The 20,803-nt window shown below is 38.3% G+C and overlaps 1 protein-coding gene across 1 annotated transcript in view; it reads right to left on the minus strand.

Annotated features, from left to right (window-relative positions):
- robo2 (roundabout, axon guidance receptor, homolog 2 (Drosophila)) overlaps positions 1-20,803 on the minus strand; it is a 322,763-nt gene that overhangs the window by 297,081 nt on the left and 4,879 nt on the right. The window contains exon 3 of the mRNA XM_059332190.1: positions 18,374-18,505. Coding sequence (XP_059188173.1) covers positions 18,374-18,505 — 132 coding nt within the window. The remainder of the gene's footprint in view (positions 1-18,373; positions 18,506-20,803) is intronic.

A 20,803-nucleotide genomic window follows, 5' to 3' on the forward strand; every position in this document is an offset into this window, starting at 1 on the left:
AGGTTCATACACTTTTTAGTGGTCAAATTCAAGCACTTTTCAAGGACTTTCAAGGTCCATTTTCAAGCTTTTCCAGGACCTTACAACGGTTGTAAGTTGCATGTTTTAGATGAGTACTTACATAGCAAAAGGGGTAATTTCACTCAACCATACCGACAGCGATGGTTTTACACTAATAACAACCAGTTTGCTAATCTCAATATTTCATTTATTATTTTTTTCATTGAACATGTGATTATCTATAGTCAGATTGCACGAGAAATATAGTAAGAATTTCAAGCATTTTCAAGCACTTTATCCAAAATCCAAGCACTTTTCAAACCTTGAAAATACAACATCAAAATTTAAGCATTTTCAAGGATTTCAAGCACTCGTACTAACCCTTAACATATTATGTTTTTTTCAGTTTTCTATTGTGACCTTACCCTAGGCAGTACATTTAGCAAATTTTTATAATGAAAATAGTTTACCAAAGTTACCAGTGGCCAAAATGTCCCCAGCACCAGAATTTTGTCTTTGTCTTCGCAATACTGTCTGTTCAAAATAAATGAAAACACACCCCCATGCATTTTTTTATGTTTCTGTTGTTGTTTGTTTGTTTTTTCCTGCGATGCCAAACTTGCACCAAACCGAGACGCCTAACCTTGACTTCTGTGTCCCATCAAATAAATATTACAGAACTCTTTAAAAACTGAGGAGAAAGTGCCATGTTCCATACCTGGAGGATGTCAGGCCAAACGTGCCTGTCAGAGCTTCGTGTCAAACCTCAAGGACGAATATTGACCAGGGTCTCAATCATTCACCTGCTGGTGTAATATAGGCAGCACCCAGTGAACTTAGATGAACTCATGAAGCATTGAATAAACCATCTTACTGCAAGAATAACATCAGTGGAGCCTTAACCCTCTGAGCCTATTTTGGCCGTTTTTGAATACTTTTGATTTTGCCCTTCATGTTCAACATGAAAAATGTTTACTATACCCATATTTGGTATCCATTTTTTCGATTTAACCCTCATCAACATATTGAGCCTAAAAATACACAAAAATCATGAAATCCGACTCAAAAAATTATACTATTTACTACAATAAAACCCACAAATATGCTCAATGAACTGTTTTGGAACTTGAAAATGTAAAGATAGGATGCCTATATGAACATATAAAAGGGTAAAATTTGAATATAAAAAAAACTATATACAAAAAAGTCCCATAAAAACATGTATATTTTTAGGCAGGGTTTTTTTCTTGTTAGCTGCAACTCTTCAAAAACAAACTATGTGTAAAATTAAATATTATCATTATTCTCTTATTATATCTTATTAGCATATCTTTGGTTTTACATGACCTGGGAATGTCAATGTTGAATGTTTTTTTGTTGAGCTTCACGTGATCTGATCAGGACGGCGCGATAATAGACCCCAGAGGGTTAAGATGGAACACATGAGTCAGGTGATACCAAGCGGAGACATTTCTGGGTGGTTGAGAGACAGCAGGACTTGGACAACGCAATGCTGAGTGCCAAACTGCATAACTCGCAGGCTTAAAATAAATAAATAAAATGACATCAAAAAATTGTCATTGTTTGTGTGAAAAGTCTTAGCTTTGAACAGAAGTGCAAACTCAACAATGACAACACTATCAGCAACTCACCAGAATCTCATGAGCCCATCACAATCTGTGACAATGAGTTCTGGCCAAGAATGTCAGGCTTTTTTTCCTCAATCCTTTTTCCTCTTTTTTCATTTGGCTTGGCATGCCATGAAGTAAAGTCTAATTAAACAATCAAGCCCATGCAGTCCCATTCCCCCTCTGTCCTATTGACTTTGTCACAGCACTCATCCTCTCCCCAGTATAAACTCCCATGTCTAATGCCAGCCAGGGAGAAGGGCTGTTGTCACACACTGTTTGTCCCCCTATCTCTCTTCGTCTCTGTGCACACAGAGTCAGCATCAAAGCAGCAGGCACACTGAGCTCTGAGAGAGCAAACCAAAGCTTTGAGTGTTGAGTTTAAGCTAAACTGCTGAGCACAAATATAACTGAAGTTGTATTGCGGACTTGCATCTCTAAAAGTGTCTTTAAATGACTTTCTCTTGATGTGGTGGATGCAAGAAATTAAGCATTTGACACAGCACTAACTCATAACAGGGTGCGAGGATATACAAGAACGCCACAGACAGAAAAGTTAACTATTCCATAACTATTCAATAATAACAATATCACCAACAGTAAATAGCAAGGTTACCGAAGTGTATATTCATATACTGCAAGCTGCATCACAACAACCAGTCATTTTCCGAAATAAGATGAAATAAAAAATAAGATTTTACCTTAAAATGAAAAATTGACAAAGTTACAAATGTTTTAAAGGTGGGTATGGGTATACTAGTCAGTACAGTATTTCAACTGACAATGTTGGTGGTCAGGAAGGGCATTTTAAGTGATTTCCATATTCAGGTCACATTAAATAATTATAATAGTAATTGAGTACTTCCAAAAATAAATGTATGAACTTGGTCTGATGAAGATTTTGATGACACTGTAAAGTAGTTGTTCATATAGTGTAGCTGAATGTTATGAGTTGCAACAACACAAGTCTGAAGTCTGACCAAGACTGGAACGCATGCATTCATACCTTTCAAAATAAAAGCCCATGACATGTACACTGCATCACTGCTTTACGTAGCGAACTTAAATTTACTCCAAGCACAACTAAATATTATTTTATGAGCATGCTACTGTATGCATTAACTTTGTGGCTAGAATGGAAGCCTCTTGTCATATTAGCACATGGTAGTCGGATACTAAAAGGATTACTATATAAGTTGAATGAATACGAACAGCCAAATTGAGTATTTGAATATTCATGTCAATCCCTAGTTGAAAGTCAAAAGTGTTTATAACTGTTCAGATTGTGCGGACGTCATGAGTGGGTGAGACGTGATTTGTTTAAATGGAGATTATAGAGCACAAAAACAGATAAGACTGAGTGTCAAACTGCTTTTTCACTGTGGAAATTAGGAAGTGGGAGAAGGCTACATGAAGGTGAACTGTGTTAAAACGTTATGGACAGTTTGAAAGCTTCAATATTTGTACATTGGGTTATCTGTTGAGTATCTGCCGTGAGGCTTTGACGATGGAGGTGTTATCCAACCGTAGGTGTCAGAGATCATGGTCCCCAGGCACTCAAACCAGTCAATCATGTAAACAGTCATACCATTTATTTCTCCTGGGAAATTTCTTTAGCAACTCCAGAACGATCTGCTCTGGTCAGTTCAGAGAGCAGTTCCTGTAGCAGTTGATCAATGTTGTGGTTTTGAAGGACCAAGTGTCTTTTATAAATTTAGCAATTTTAAATGGGGTCACTCATGACATTTATTTAACAGTGTACAAGGAGCAGCTGAAGTCAGGAGCATGCAACTTTTTGGTGCACCGATAAAGACCAAGAAAGATAGGCACTCAGTTTGCACATGGTGTCTCATGTCTTTCAGAAAATCAAAGATATAATTGCAGATAAAAGACAAGTGTATTCAGTTTGCTGTACTCTGACTTTTGATAAAAATCTACAAGAACATGCTGACGTCTGTGTTGACTGCACCATTGTCTCAATGCCTTCAGGTGAAGATAATGCCCTTTCAGATCAAGGTCAGAAGACACGTCACCCACACATAAATGTATACATAGAGCAGCATTTTTTCAGAGCATTTCTAAAAAAGAAGCTGGTTGTCATAGTGAATCAGCATAATTACAAATCAAAAGATGTCCTTGGTAAGAGAAATGTGAAAAAAAGAATACATTTCCAGGTATCACTAGAACTCTTGGATTTATAAGAAAGAAAGAAAGAAAGAAAGAAAGAAAGAAAGAAAGAAAGAAAGAAAGAAAGAAAGAAAGAAAGAAAGAAAGAAAGAAAGTTTGCACAAAGCTTGTTCATACAAATACAGTATCAAAACTTGATAAATGCTTGATTAATTCTCAGACTTGTTTGAGAATTAATCAATGTTAATATTGTTGTCCTGTTTGAAATAATACTGACTTAAATATTTTTATTTTATTCAGGACATTTTTCACAGATGTTTTGTAATGCATCGTGGTTTGTTTTTAAAACTGTTCGGCCCACTTTCCACATCAGACTGCCTGGACTCTGCAGGTGTGTTATCTGTTAACTGCTCACATTACTATATCACGTGTATTACATTGGTGCCAATCCAACACCTGGATCACAACCCCGCCATGATTCCCTGGTCAGGAAAAACAGGGATAAATTGGCCCAAATATCTAACCTAAGCCCAGCTTGAAAGAGCATCTAAGGGCCCTTACACTCCTGCCAACTGCAAGGATCAGCCAAGTCCAAATCAGAGCTCCAGAGGTATGTAATGAATGTTAGATACATGTGAGTGCAATGAAGCTGATTCAGATTCAAAATTTACAGATATAACATTTTATACCTTAATACTAATATACCTTACTTAAATTTTATAATATAGAAAATGTATTACTGTTATTATCTGCTCATAGGCTTACCTGGCATTACACAATTTAATAAAGCAATTATTAGTTTTACAGTGGCAACACTAAGTGGACAACTTTTCCATCTATGTTTGCTTGCAGCTTGCAGTGAATGCTGGTTGACAGCTAATAGCACATTGCACATTTTGTCTACTGATGTATGATTGAATGAAACATGCTGACTGTGGCGGTTTACAGTTTGGAATTATAAAATCATCAGTTTTAATTATGCAGCACATTATCTTTAGTCCACGAGCGATATAAACTGAAACACTTCATCTGGTTTTGGATGTGTGTAACCAACACATTTACAAGCCTGAACAGTATCTGTAAAACCAAATAGACTGTGAGCAAAGCTAGCACCTACCAAAAGGTTTACATTTGCATGTAGTTACCAATGTGCACTTTTTTTTAACTGCTTATGCTTTCTATTCCTTGGTATACTAACAGTTGTTTCATGCTGATCATGAAACTGAGCCACTGCGGGAAGAAGAGGCGAGTTTAACCCAAAATTGCAGCCAGTAAAGTATATTCTCCATAAACTGGTGATGCAAAAGCATGTTAAAACACAATCACGTGGCTCCAAATGTGCCTTGCAGTTTTCAGAACGTATGGGTTACTTGTTGGCGCTGTCGGTGTACTGTGCAATCTAAATGCACCGTGCTGTGACATCACATCCCAAGCCAAAGTGCTGTAGTCTGTTTACCTGGGCAAAGCTGTGTAAGCTGAGCTCCTCCTACGGACACATTACACATGCACAAGCCAAGTTGTGGTGCAAAAATGCTGCAATCGTGGTAAAAGTGCACCATTTTCATGGTAGGGTGGGACACTTTTGAGTGCTACCACTGTAGGAGCGCAGTAATCCAGGTGTTTTTAGTGTTGTTTATGTAACAGCGTTACTTCATTTCCCTGTCAGCTGTCATGGTTTCTGCTAAAAGCATGCAGCGGTTGCAGACCACACCCTGCCTCTCTCAGCAGTGGCAGTGAGTGTGCACACGTGCCAGCCCTGGGCATCAGCAGAGAGATGGGGTGGAGGACTGAGAACACTCAGTCGTACTACTCAGGATGGATGTTTCCCATCATGCAGCTCAATCAGCCGCCCAAAGATTCATTTCACAGACACTTGGGTAATTATAGGAGTCTGCTCTTCACCTCTGGGGATGAAACTGCATGAGCGCAGCCAGGGTGGGGAGTGGGGGTGGGTGGTGGTTGGCGGAGGAAGCAAAGACAGAGTGAAAAGTGAGTGAGTGAAAACAAAGAGACAGGAATGACGAGGGTGAAGATGGAGTAGGAGATGTTGTAAAATTCATTTAACTGGTGTCAATGGTCTTGTTCAGGAAAAACAATATTTTCAGTGAGACCACAATGAAGCAACTAATCACTGCTGTGCGAGCCCCTTAAACCATTTACAACTAATGTGACATAACAAACAAAAACAATGAAAACACAGCGCATGAACTTTTAAGGTGGAGAGTAAAACAAAGGCTGTAAAAAAGGCTATATAGTGGAGCATGAATAAAGATGCATGACGAAAGACCAAAAGAGCTTGTGAAGAACATAGGTGATGGCTAGTGTGCAAGCTCCCCCTATTGGTGAAAATGAAAAAGCTTTTTTTTTTTTTTTTAACAAATCAGTACAAGTCATATATGGACATTCAGTGGCACAGTAGGCGGAAACTATACGGTGTGCTTTATATATGAAGAATGTTTCTTAATCAATCAGCAACTAAACAAAAAGAGCAACCAGGGAAAAGAGAAAATTCCAAGATTTCCATGAACTCAATAGTCTTTAGTGAGTTCAATGGAGTGTACAGAATATTGATTTAGATGACAATAATTGCATGGAAAGAAAAAAATAAAGTTGTGGAAGCTGTTTCAATCATTGAGCAGTGCAAAGGATGTAAAGGGAGCCCATTGATTCTGTTGTGTTTGTTTCCAAATGTGACAATCTTATAGTGGGTGTATATTTAAGCGTATCAGATTGAGCTGACAGGCTAATTCTGCTCAGTGGACTGTTCATAGCTGTTAATGGGCAAGGATTTCACTTTCAGCCATTATAGTTGCAATGCCCAGTGTATGAAGGAGTCAACTGTAATATTCAATCCCCTCAACAGCCAAAACTCACATTGAAATGTCTTAAGGAAACAATAAAACCCGGTCCTCGCAGTCACTGTAACACACTCTGAATAAGAGAATCAGTATTTAGCATTCATTATTAGTTATAAATTCATAATCTAGAGCAATTTATATTGCAAATGCTAGCACAAAACATCAGTGCTAAGTAGTTTCATTGAATGTGCAGTTCGTTTTTATCAAAACTGTGAATAGTGACCTTGTGGCACAGTCAAGTCTTTGTTAGAAGGGAACCATGTTAGGCATTCATAAATCTGAATGTGTAATATAAACACTATTTCAATATTGAATTGTTTTGTAGATTGTAAAAGCTAAGATGGGAAAATTGCTGTATGTATTCTTGCTATATTCAGTTCGACTATATTATGTACACCTGTTGAGGTCACAGTTAAAATAGTTAAAGGTGTTGTTGTACTGAAATACATTACATCGGCCTTCTAATTCTTTGTCCTTTCTATTTACATACATGAGATGGACATATTAAAATAAACATCTATTATAGCAACAGGATCAGGAGAGAATGCGATCAGGGCTCCTCTCAGGGGAGAGCGGGCATTACACCACAGTACACAATGCAGGGGTCATTGCGTAGGATGACAAGGTGCACTGGTCCTTTTTCTCTGCAGCTTTAAATCTTCCCTCAAGGCAGGTCAACCCACAGTAACATGTTCCATTGTAGATGTACATATTCCGGTTAATCTATTGGGTTGAAAACTATTTATCTAGTTTTCCTTACAAGGGCTGTGTGGCTGACCTTTATTTGGGCGCCATAGCAGTGGAAGACATTTAGTGTAAAGAAAAAACACAAATATCAAAATGTATCTAAAACATAAAATCATTCGAAATATGCAAGATACATATGAACTAAAAAAGGAATGGTAGAAATTGAAGTTATTGTGAATATTATTTATTATTATTAGCCAAGCTCTAAAAACACTGAATCCTACATTTCCAATACTTCAACAGCATCTTTTTTTGACTTTACTTGCTTAGTAATTGCCAAGACTTTCTAACTTAATGCCATTAATAGGCTTTCTGTTAATAATTTCTAGTCTTCAAGCCAAAGCTACATTAGATGGTTCTTCTCATTTTTTGTCCTCTCTATGATGGACATATTATAAGAAACATCTCTGCTAAAATGCATCACAAAAATAGAGTTTATGGCACCAAAAGGATTTGTACGATTGCACTCGATTGTACAGGTGTGACGAAGAAAGTGTCCACTAAGTATGTGTGTGTGTGTGTGTGTGTGTGTGTGTGTGTGTGTGTGTAAGGTCTTATATAAATATGAGACCTTTCTTCTTTTCTCCTACAGTTTCTTAGTATGACCATCTTTTGTTGATCAATGGTAATCTCACAATGATTTCATTGAAAAAAGCAGTTTTGAATGGCAGATCTTCACATGAAGTATGGCCTTCAATGTAAAGCAACAACCAGGGACGATATATCTCTTTCCTATGTTTCTATGTCGACCCCTCCTCCTCCTCCTCAGTCCACATCCCCCTCACGCCTCCTCAAGCATTTTCTATCCATGTAGTGACTCTATTTTTTTATAGCCCCGAGTGCTGTGTTCAGAAATGTGATGCTTTGTTAGAAATTCCAAGGCTATGGAGAGCAGGTGCAGGGCCATTGTGACAAGCACAATTTATCGGCTGCTCCCAAGCAAGGGAACACATTCAATAATGTGCTGGGAAGATTAATCCATCCCCCACGCGGGGCTGGGCTCACAGGGTGCGGCGACAGTGGTAATTTACACATGCAGGTAGCCCAACTCAGCAGTTAAGGCCTTTGGAGTTGTAAAATACCTGTATATTAGCAGTTCCAATCCATTTAATTACAGTTTAAACTTTACAGTCTGACATCGTCATAAATTAAAACTACAAGTCTGCCACACAGACCATACATTATGACTTTTCACACATTTTTTTAAATATTGTTTGTTCAGAGAAATCCCACAGCTGACTCTTCAAACATGCTCTCTCTGCACACTGTGTCTCCACGTTAATATGAAGTGTGTTTGTAAGTGTATGAACATGGGCCAGGAGAAAGATGGATGGGTTTACAAGTGACTACCGTACTCAGGAAAGTGGGGATGTTTCAGCAAACCTGTACTTCACCCAGAGATAAATGACAAACTGCTCAACCACATCATATTGTTTAAGTCTGGGGGTAAACCATGGGAGCTCTTGCTGAAGGCGACAATGCCAGTTTCTGCTTTTTTGCTGTGGAATGATAGGATATAGGAGGAAGGATCATTGACAGGCAGGGAGAGCAGCAGGCAGTTAGACAGACATGATGTACAGCCCTGCATAATCAGCTCTCAGCCCCATTAATCTGGGCAGACTGCAACACTTGATGAGACTGTGATGCATTTGGTGAGAGGTCCCTCCCTCAGATGTCATTTTGAAGAACAGTGTCAATGCTAGAGCCAAAGCAGGAGCCCAGTCACGCAGCCACACCCCTTACCACAACACCATCACACTCAGAGGACAAACACTCCGAGGACATCTGGATTCTTCCCACTTCAGCAGCACAGCTAAATTTATAATCACACCGGTGAGCACAGAAAAAGAAAAAACCTCACATGCGTAGTCAGCATCACCTGGTGCAAGCACAGGCACTGGTTCTCATTTCCAAAATCAAACAGATCTCCTTAACGACTGTCTCTCCAAGGGCATGCAGTGATATGCCTAAATCCTGAGTCCACAGCTATTATAGCAACAGGATCAGGAGAGAATGCGATCAGGGCTCCTCTCAGGGGAGAGCGGGCATTACACGACAGTACACAATGCAGGGGTCATTGCGTAGGATGACAAGGTGCACTGGTCCTTTTCCTCTGCAGCTTTAAATCTTCCCTCAAGGCAGGTCAACCCACAGTAACATGTTCCATTGTAGCTGTACGTATTCCAGTTAATCTATTGGGTTGAAAACTATTTTCCTTACAAGGGGTATGTGGCTGACCTTTATTTGGGCGCCATAGCAGTGGACAAAACCACAAAAATCAAAATGTATCTAAAACATAAAATCATTCAAGATGTGTGAGATACATGTGAACTGAAAAAGGAATGGTAGAAATTGAAGCAGCAGTGGCAAAGTTATTGCAACTATTTCTTAATATTAGTCAAGCTCTACACTGAACCCTACATTTCCAATACTTCAACAGCATCTATTGTTGGACTTTACTTGCTTAGTAATTGCCAAGACTTTCTAACTTCATGCCATTAATAGGCTTTTTGTGTAGTCTTCAAGCCAAAGCTGAGATAACCCATGGGTGCATAACGAGCATTCCTACGTTCCTCATTCACATGAACAAAGGAAGAAAAATAAGTCTGATTTCAGCTATTAGTGAACTTTACGACTTGTAGTACATAATGACTTGAATAAGGGTTATTCAAGTGTTCATACTTGGAAGATGATGTACCTCATCTGTATATGTGTGTGTATATATATATATATATATATATATATATATATATATATATATATTAGCTTCCAGTTCTCTTAATGCATCCATTATCTTTCTGCTTCAGCTTGGAAACTACAAATTATTAACAAAAAGCCTATTAATGGCATGAAGTTTGAAAAACTTGGCCCATGACATCACGTGACAGAGACCCAGAGGTTGTAATTACACCGTTTGGCCACTATGTCAAATTGCGCTGTTTCTCGGGGCTCGAAATAATCCTGATAATGTTGTTATGGACATTTTCTTGGACATTAAAATTCTGAACATGACGCTACCAGATGGTTTTGTTATACAGAATAATTTGAGAAGCCGTCATTGAAAACTGTTTGGAAAGGGGCAGACACTTTAAAAATATATTTGGCATATGATTGGATGAACCATCTTTCAATCACCATGTGGATCACCGTCACTTCGTATCGTGTCGTGACCAACCATCACACAGACCTAAACCACACCCGTAGCTGCCAGGAGCTCCTCACAGTACTCTGATTGATCAAACAACTGGCTGTTTGGACATGAATATACTACTTAAAACCTGACTAGATGGATTTGAAACCTTGTGATATTGTAAGAATTCAGCTGTCATACAAGGCAAAAAAACAAGACTCACAGGGTGAGTAGCACTCGGAAAAAATATCTACAGTTCCATGACAACTGGGTAAACTCCATCTTGAGATTGTGTGATATAATCAAAAGCTCCAGAACAGCTACTAAAAAGAGCTTGTAGTGAGATCGTTTTGTCAACTACATTTCTCATTTCAGCAGTAGGAGCTAGGATCATTCAGACAGTGACTTACAGTGCTGTATATCCAGTCACAACAAAATATTGTTTGTCTCTTCTCCCTTGAACTTCTGACTGCTGTTTGCCTGTGAAGCTGGTCTAGTAACTGAAGGATTTTCTCCCTTTCACTCCCTGCAAGTGGCTCTGGGTAAGAGTGTCAGCTAAATGACAAAAATGTATTCAAATGCAATTTCTTTGTGACTCTAGTTCTCCAGGGAGACAATTTAAAGGGCACAACCTCATAATGTAAACATAGTGTGTGTCACATTTATATCATTTTTCTCCAGTAAAACTGAATAAACATTACTGTCACAGTGATTTTAGTTGCAAGAGACATGCTGCTGGTGGGAAGCGTAAAGCCAGATAGTTAGACTTAATGAGCCTTGCTGTGTGTAGGGAGTCAGAGGCTGTGACTGTGACATAGTCCACTGGGACTTCACTCCCCTTTTTTCGGTACGAGGTAGTAGATGTGCCATAGCTTTTATGGCCCTCTGTAATATTTCATGACCCTATACATTGGTAAATCAGAGCGAAGCAGATGAAAAGCACAGCAGCAACCGCCATAGTCTTCTAAAATAAACACGGCCACAAAAACTCTTCCAACTTGATGTCTTTTGGCTCAGTGACATTAAGGTCATCAAAATAAGCAAGTGCAACCAGGCATCCTAAATGAACTCCCTAAATGGTGGTTTCCAAAAGATGGCTTTCTGAAGTCATTTGTGTTGTAATGGAGCTGCACCCTGCTGTGTTGCAGGCTTTTTTCAATTGGCAACAACAACCATTTTGTTTGGGCAAGTTAATGAATCTGAGATGACTTTGACTTTACAATTTCATTAAAGGAAAAGGAGGCACAGCAGCCCCACCGGTCTAGAGAACACAACAAGTACCCCCACTCTAAACAATGATGATGTCTCTACTTAACAGAAACATTTTGTCACAAAACTAATCTAAGTAATGAAAGTATTTTAAACAGTCAAACCTACAAAGCCCGTTCATGGCACAGATACAAATAATGGCTGAACTAATGTGAATGCAAAGCAAGGTATGACAGCAACACATTTCTTAATCACTGAAGTGTGTAGTCACTTTATAGTACTTATTAAGTCCTTTTGAAACTGAACTGTTCACACCTACAAAAGTAAGGTGAATTACTACCTTTAAACAAAGCAATACTGCCATCTAGTGTGATGACAAATTTGGACATGCCCTCACTGGCTCAGCATATCACCAAACGATGCCATTTTAGAAAATAATAATATAAATATATGAGAGAAAGGGCAGCTATGACTAATGTTATGAAATCATAGCATCCCTTCACTGTTTAACCTGACTTAGTAACAGCTCTTTGCCCACTTCAAAATAAAATAAATGTAAAATAATAACATGTGTTATGGTTTATAGCTTTTGCCTTAGGTAAATAAGAATTCACATTTTTCTGCTAGTTGTGATTTTAACTACTACTTATATAACAACTAGATACACTGATCACAGCAACCACATTGGTATTGCCAATGCTAGAATAGATCGCTTCTCAGGCAGATGTGACTAATACATGTGATATTAAACACATTACATTAATCAGTGTAATTATACAATTGTTCAGTCAAATCAGTTCAATGAATTCTGTCTGTGGTACATAATGCCTTATTTATCACTAGGTATCTGCTAGGTTTACTGTATTGCCAGATTTCAGAAATCAGGGTTTTTGATCAGTGCCAAGAGAGAAAAAGTTTGATTGGTGTAGGTATACATCTTCAGAAGCATGTTTGACTGTAGAAACACTGAGATAGACAGTCAGGTATGCAAGGTTCTGTGATACTCCTACTTTTCATACAGTCATTTATGAGCCACCCCAGAATTTGGTGCCTGCGGGTCGTTCCAAATGAGCAAGGATTCCCACTCGCTTATTACAGATTTTCTTTCTAGGCTGCGGTTCTGTTTTTTCCTCTGTGCCACCACACTTCCCCTTTGAATGTGTGCCATGCTCTCTCAAGGTTTTGAACGTTGGCTCATGTGTCAGGATCAACTAACTGCCTGAAGTGACAGACGGTGTGTTTGTCGTAGTTGTGTGCCGCCTCTGTCTGAGCCCTCCGGTATGTTTGCTGGATATCAACACATCTTTACTTAACTTGAAGCAGACAGGGAGCTGTCACAAATGTGTTACAGAAAACCATCACCGCACTCTCCTAACCATTAGTTACATTAAGTAGCATAAGACTTTTATGTAAAATAGGTGCTGTGATTGTTAAATAACATAATTTATGAGGATGGTTTGAAGCAGTGCTTTACGATGCTTTATTAAGATTGAGTATTTGCTTCTTAGATATTCATGTAAAGTGACAGTTTATGATATCATATTTAACACAAAAATAGAGCATGACAAATAAAATTGTAAAAGAGTTGAAAAAATATGACCACTGCCAGTGTAGTGAGTCTCTCAATGTCCTGCTTGCAGGTTTGGGCACTTTTCATTGTGTAAGTGTAAAACACTACACCTAATAGAATCAGCTTAACTGTCAAACTGTACTTTCCCACACTAGACTTAAATACATTAGTGTCTTCACTGCCAGGTCACTCCGTTACTCACAGATTCAATATCCATTTATTCTCTGTAATAAATAATAAAAAAAATCAATCTGCAAGGTGGTTGGCAGGCTTCCACAGCTGCTGATAAAGCAGAGTTGTCTTTTGGCACATTACAAGCATCTGAAGTGTGCACAGTGCTGCAGCCAGCGAATCTCAGAAATTACTTGCATATCATTCACATTGATTGTTTAATCAGAGATCCTGACATGGCAGAATTACCATAATCAGAGATATGAGAGTCATATGACAGTTTAATTTGATGTCACAAGAACAGTAACAACACCCTTCCTCTTTAAGGGAATTAGCTCTTTAGATCTTGACCATCATCATCAAATCAGTCGCAGTGCACTGACAGCACTCTACCTGGTAGCTCTCTGTCAGTGTATATTTTTAATTCTTTGCAATGGGAACAATGTGTATTTATACTATTCTACAAATGACAGCTGTGTTACAAGGTGTTGAGTGTCTATTCTGCGCTGAGTGCTGAAACTCTGGTGTTTCTTTCTGGTCACTGAGAAATGTTCAACTTTGGGTAATGTAAGAACACTTAGTGGAGGAGGGGCAATAAAATATGACAACTGTCAAACACAATGCTGAACAACAATTAACACCCCTTCATCCAGAGCAAGGGCCAGTGCAAGTACATCTACCTTTTTCTGACATTGTTACTTACACAGAACTCCCATGTCAGAGAAACCAGCTGAGCTGCATCTCACCTGAAAAACACTACTCCTCTACAGCGCTCTAGCACACAGCTGAGCGGTTTCAGAAGAGCACTGGTGCAATCTAACTTTTTGTGGTAGAACTAAAGATTTTCTGGTGTCATTGCTGTTTGATTAAAGACATAAAAAACAGAATCAGAGCTTCTGAAAATAGCAAAGACTTTGATAAAGACCCTTAAGAAAAGATGCAAATTAAAAAGGTCAATCTTTTAAGTTTGTTTCTTAATACAAGTTGTCCAACCAGCATCACTCACTGATTTTTTAAAATGTTGTTTATCACCATCATATAGCATATAGTCTCATCTTTCTTCACTTAAATAAAAAGCAGATTCTGAATGATGTAATCTAAAGCTCTGTGGGAGAAACCCTTTGAAAAATGTCCAACTTTAATCTCTCAATAGCCTGATTCTTAATGTCAGTTGGATGACAGCCTTGCATTTTCATCGCTGTTTACTCAGCAGTTCAACTCTGTAATTTTAACTGTCCATCAATTTATTATTAAGACAGTGGGAGAGGGCTTCAAGTGGGTCACACCTTAGCAATTTTCATGATTAATTATTTGAATTCATTAGCTGAGTTACTGCTTGGGCAGACAGTTTGTCCTCAAACCACCAATTCAACAAACAGAATATTATCTGATTTAGTTTACAGTAATGTAATTTATAAATAAATGTATTTATGCCTCAAATAACGCTCTAAAAATATGACATTTACGTAATGTTAGCATTTCTTTTGAAGCTCACATTGACATGGCAAGTACTGTATTTAAAAAGGTATTAATCTCTGCCACCAATGTGACTTGTCATTATTCACATCTGGCATAGTGAACAGCAAGCATCCGAGAAAAGCTCACTCTCCTGCCTGTATCTCTGCAGCAGATAGTTCACCTTGACAAGAATACCATATCCTCAGCAGAAGGCATGTAAGCATGGGAAGCAAAAAAAGCTACTAACCAGATGTTGGCCACAAAGTGGTAAAACCGTCTAAGCATAAAAATACACTTTAATTTGGCATTTAAAGCAGCTAGTGGGATTTAAAGTGTAAACAGCTCCTTTGTTCTTGTAATACTGTATGTATAACCTGTAATACTGACAGCACACTCCTGAATCCCATTTGTACACCGCACATGTGTACTCTGACAGTTATTTCCTCTTTACAGATTGTACTATGCAATGAGTCTGCTTTTGTGACACTGAATTTGTGTTGATTTCTTTGCAGGAACCGCTGAAATTAGTTTACGTATAGAGAGATTCAAGACATGACAATCTGAATGTTAACTGGCCACTGGCATTGCACAGTTAGAAAACAATATATCACTGTAAATACCATAGCATTGGAATTATGGGTAGAAGGGACATTTCAATTCAAATAAACTTAACAGAATGATCAGAGCTACAATCATCCAGACTGCTGCCGTAACCTGTTTAAGTGAACTAACTTCCTTATAAACCGAAACACACCGAGCTGAGGTCCTGAGCAGCAGTGACAATCAAACAAGCAGTGGAGGGAATGAAGTGTGGAGACTAGAGGGTCTTTTGTGCACCATCTCTGTTAACATCTTGCTAGAGAGAAATTGAGAACTGTGGATTTAATTGCTCCATGTCTGTATTGGTAAGTCATAAAATTATATTCATTGAGGCAACATTACATAGAAATGGTATTTTCTGTGATTTAGGGCACTAATTCACTTCTGCACCTTGCTGTCATGAGTATGAACAGATGAACGCATGCATTTGTTGTTTACATTACTTATGATCGAAAACTATTAAACAACAACACTCATGCAGTCCTGACAGCCAGCTAATTGAGCTATGTTAGCTGACCGCAGCTACAGTTAGCACCTAGCATTACTTTAGCAACAAGTAAAGCTTTCTGTCCATCAGGAAACTCTAAATCACAGAAAGTCGAGGCAGAGCAGCTAAATACACAGACAATAGAAAACAACCCAATCACAGCAGACAATGTAATGTCCCTTCTGTCCGATTCTAATTCTATGATCAATACAAAATGTAAAAAGGGATTTTTTTCCTGCTGAATCTTGGCTCCATGGTCCATCTTCACTGCACATCAATTACAGTAATACTGACAAACACACTGAAAAATGTTTCCTCAGTTACCTGCAGTTTTAACAATCATAATCTTGGCAAAGCTTTTGTTAAGCTTGTCATTTATCAGTTATCAGTGCAAGACAAGGAAACAAAACAACACATTTCAGGCTCAGAGGTTAAGAGTTTTCATATCTTCTTTCTTTATCTGTAAAATTAATGTATTTTACCTGCAGAAGTAGCTCTCCATACTTATCTCAATAGAATATCTTTAAATCTGCAATGTAAAGTCAGTCAGTAAAGAAATTATTCTAAATGCCACGTAAATGTTTGATATTTGTTTCTCAGGATGGCTGTTATCTTCTCCTGGTCTGACATTTGTCCTCTCCTGTCCTCCCACACATTTCACCCTGGCATATGCCACAGCTGAGGCCCATTAATCAGAGCTCATTTTATAAGAACTGAATACACTGCTCCCAATTCTCATGCATTAACCTTGTTGCTGCCCCTTACCACCCCTGAAAGTTGGCACTTATGTGCTGCATGTCTGTGTGTATGTGTGCGCATGTGACGTGTGTGCATGTGTGTATATTTTGAGCACTTGTCACTTGTTAGTGTAGCAATTCCTGCCATGCTATAAATAAAACCAGTCACAGGGAGGGATGGAAGCCAGTGGAGTGCTTTGACAGCAGAGGGCATAGTGGCCTTGTCTCCGTAGGATATGAGGATTAAATCTGGTCTACAAACCGATAGCTTACTATGCAGCTCTTGCACTGTACCGTCGCACATTAAAACACGTGGTTGCAACTATTTTACTCAGTCAAATAATCAAATTCAGTATCATACTGTTGGTTCTTTGTGTACTGTATGTGTTTAAATATTCTTTTCATGTTGTTGTGGGAGTGTGGGAGCAATAAAAAAGCACTATGGTCTTATAGTATTCATCTAATGTTATACCATGGTCTGGGTAAATACTCAGTTCTGATTGGCAGCAGGGTGTCAATTCATTCCTGACAATAGACACCGATTAAGTAGTTCCGGTTGAACTGTCTGTTCACACTATCAATTCATGTGCTGGCTGGTAGTAACCATAGCAACAGGGACACAGTAAAAAGCCTCCGTTTACAATTTATTGCAATTATTTCTAACACTGAGTGTCGTCCTTCAGTGTTCCATCCTCTCAGCACCACAGCAAGGAGACTCTAACACACAAGCTGCAAGATGTAAACTGCCTCTCTGAACTTAGTGGTAAAAATACTTTACACAAGTGATCTTCTCACATCATGCAACATGCAACTTGCTACTTCAGGCTGCAGCCAACAGTACACATGGTGTTATCATAAGGCCAACTCCATCGGCATTCTTTTCCGGGTTTTTTAAAATGAAACAGCACTAAGTTTGGAAATCGTGGTTTAGGATATTCTGCTGTGGACGCCTCGTTATTGTGTGACTATTAGATCAGAACTAACATAAACAAACTAACTAAACAACGTGACAGTAACATTAGACCGGCCTCTCCCATGTTCTGTCAGGTTAAATTACAATTTTTGTCAACAGGGTCTGGTGCCATTGGAGAAAGTATAGAAAATGTGTTCAGTTCCCCGTCAGAAAGGTATAGAAAATAATCCTATTATAGCATTCACTTTTCATTGATCTGTGTTATTGTGTGACTTTTAGTCTCAGAACCAAACTAATGTGGCGTGCACAGCAGTACATCTTAGCTTCCATACACTTCTTCACCAAGCAGTAGATAGATACCGACCGCCGTCCATAATACACACTAGCTAATGATAAGGATGTATAGCAATGTCATTATCCAGCAACCTACCTCAGGTTACATAAAAAAAAGTTTTCAATACTCATACAAAAGGAACAATACTGGGAAGCTACAGAATGATATAAAACCTGATCCCACCCTTTAACACACCGCCAAATTATATATCCTTTTTTTTTAACTGTACGCAGTGTTATTTACGTTGAATATTGCTTTCATAACGTTAGCTTCATGGCTAAAAACAGCTTTTTTTCATGGCAAATGAGCGTGGTATAATCAGGCAGTAACCCTTACATAGTTGACACTCTTCCTATGGAGATGCTTTGTCTTGGTAGACAGTAGAAAACATTAGGTCCTCCTACCTTGACCCTGGGCATCCAGTAAGTGACCACAGAGAATCAGAAGAAGCTGGATGGTGGAAGAAGCCACACCCACAGGTAGTGCTCTGAACCCTGCACTGCTCTGGGCCCTTGCAGCCATGGCGCCGCTGGATACTGGGGAGAAAGACATATACAGTGAGATAGAAGTTATTAAGATACTGACAAACATTTCCACTTTACTTGCACATTCTTAATATAGTTGGGAAAAAAGGCTCATTAAGCACAAGATATGAAAAAAAAAATGAAAATATGAGACTACTGGGCTCATGAGGCCCAGCAGGAAAGATAAATCATCTGGCAGATATTTAATTCACCAAATGTTCAACACTTAATATGAGTCTCCAGCCAAAGTGCCACAGCTATTAATACAAAAGGCAGAGATTCTAATAACACAAACATGAATGCAAGAAGAAAAATTACTGCCATTACATCCAATAAAGTATTATTTCTTACAACATTCAAACATATAAATAGTAAAGCAACTAGAAATACCGTACAACAACTTCATATCAAAACAAATCTCATCGATCAGTAACGATAACAGAGGGTACTTTACACACATATATATATCTACATAATTAATAAATCCGGAGTCACTACTAAATCTAAAACTGCAAACTGACACAAAAAGTGTCCATAAAATGCTCCACCCTGTCATTCTAATAACTGATGCACACTGTGTGGTAAACTTTACTAAGTGCTATCATTCACCCTGACATTTCACAACAGGCTTCCAAAGGAAGAATGAAATCAATAGTCCTACACTTCTTACACACTCATTTATATTCACATCTTGACACCCGAGAAGGAGATTAATTATTTGGCACCATTGCATCATTGGATACGTAAATAAAACCAATTTGATGTGCTTCCAAATACAAAAAAAACAAAAAAAACACAGAGCAAACAATGGGAATTATGTTAAATCACCAACAATTACATCTCATCCACAAATTCTTACTCTGCGGTCCAGCAGCATACTGCCACCATCCAACAATTATAAATAAATCAGTATTGAACCTTTAATGGTATTAAAACCTCAAATCAATATACTACATCAGACACTGCATTTTAAACATCAAAACCTTAGTGAGATTGTGATCACGTCTGATTGTTTGCAATGAAAGTGGTACTTTTTACACTGCGGCCAACTTTTAGAGACAAATAAGCAGAAGCACAAACTAGCGCAGCTAGCCAGTCCTGCACATAGAGGCCAATGGGGCTTTCAAATAGGATTGTGTTCACTGGCGATTGTTTCTCCAGTGAGAAAACTATAAAGCCAATCAGAGCTTTATAGGCGGAAAAAAAGAATGGGAACTTCTTCTTTCTGTGCCAGAGCCACAAAAAAACAGCAGAGATCAGCACAGCTGTACAGATTGTTTCAAATTTATCTCTATATAATCTCTACAAACAAACATCTGCATATGGATGAAAAATATGTAGGCAGCAGGACATGATTTTGGTATCTGAGGCATTCTAATTTCTATTTAGTTCAGTTGTTGTTGTTCAAGTTGTATTGACTGATCATGTTTCAGTGTGCTTTGGTTGTATGGAGGTAAACAGTCTGTGACGAGAGCAAAAGAAGCAGTATGTATTTGCCAAAATGCAATTTCAGAACCAGTCAGCTATGGTCTGATGCCAATTTTGCTCAGATTAGCTCTTTTTAATTTTTTTTTTAATGTGATTTCCTATTTCCATCATAATTTGACAGTAAACAATGGACTGGGTGATGTATATATTTATATATATATATATATATATATATATATATATATATATATATATATTATCAAAATTATATATATGGTTACTGAGATATGAAATGATCTATATCGGGATAGAAGATATTGGTCATATCGTCCAGCTCTATGGCCAATGCACAGAAGAGGAAATCTAGGCCCAGAGTAATGTTATCTGGATATCCGCTGGCTACACCCGACCCACAGTGTAAGTTGTGTTCAGACCAATAGCAGATGGGTTCTCAGATTGGTTGTTAATAGACTGTAGAATAACAACTTCAACTTCAAATTTACTGTAACACAAATGTTACTTATTTGGCTGAAAAAAGGTGTCAGATACTGTATGTCACTGGTTTGAGAAAAACAAAATCCCCCTGTCCCCAATATGTGTCTTAGAGATGAAAAATGCAATGCAGTTATCTAGTTATCGACTTCTCAACTAAAGTGTTAAACTGAAGTATGTTTTGTAAAATGGCACCTATTTCTGATTGATTCACACATGTAACTACACTGCTTGTGTGTTGAGCTCTGAGTGCTGCCAAAACGTGGCTGACCTACACTCAACCCTGTGCCTGAACGCATCGTGTGTAGACACAAACAGACAGAGGGATGACACTGCTGCTTTGGTAAAGTGCTGCTTACACTTTGCCTTCTGTGTACACACAGTGTTATA

The sequence above is a fragment of the Centropristis striata genome, chromosome 4 (assembly GCF_030273125.1).
Source record: "Centropristis striata isolate RG_2023a ecotype Rhode Island chromosome 4, C.striata_1.0, whole genome shotgun sequence".
Taxonomy (NCBI): Eukaryota; Metazoa; Chordata; class Actinopteri; order Perciformes; family Serranidae; genus Centropristis; species Centropristis striata.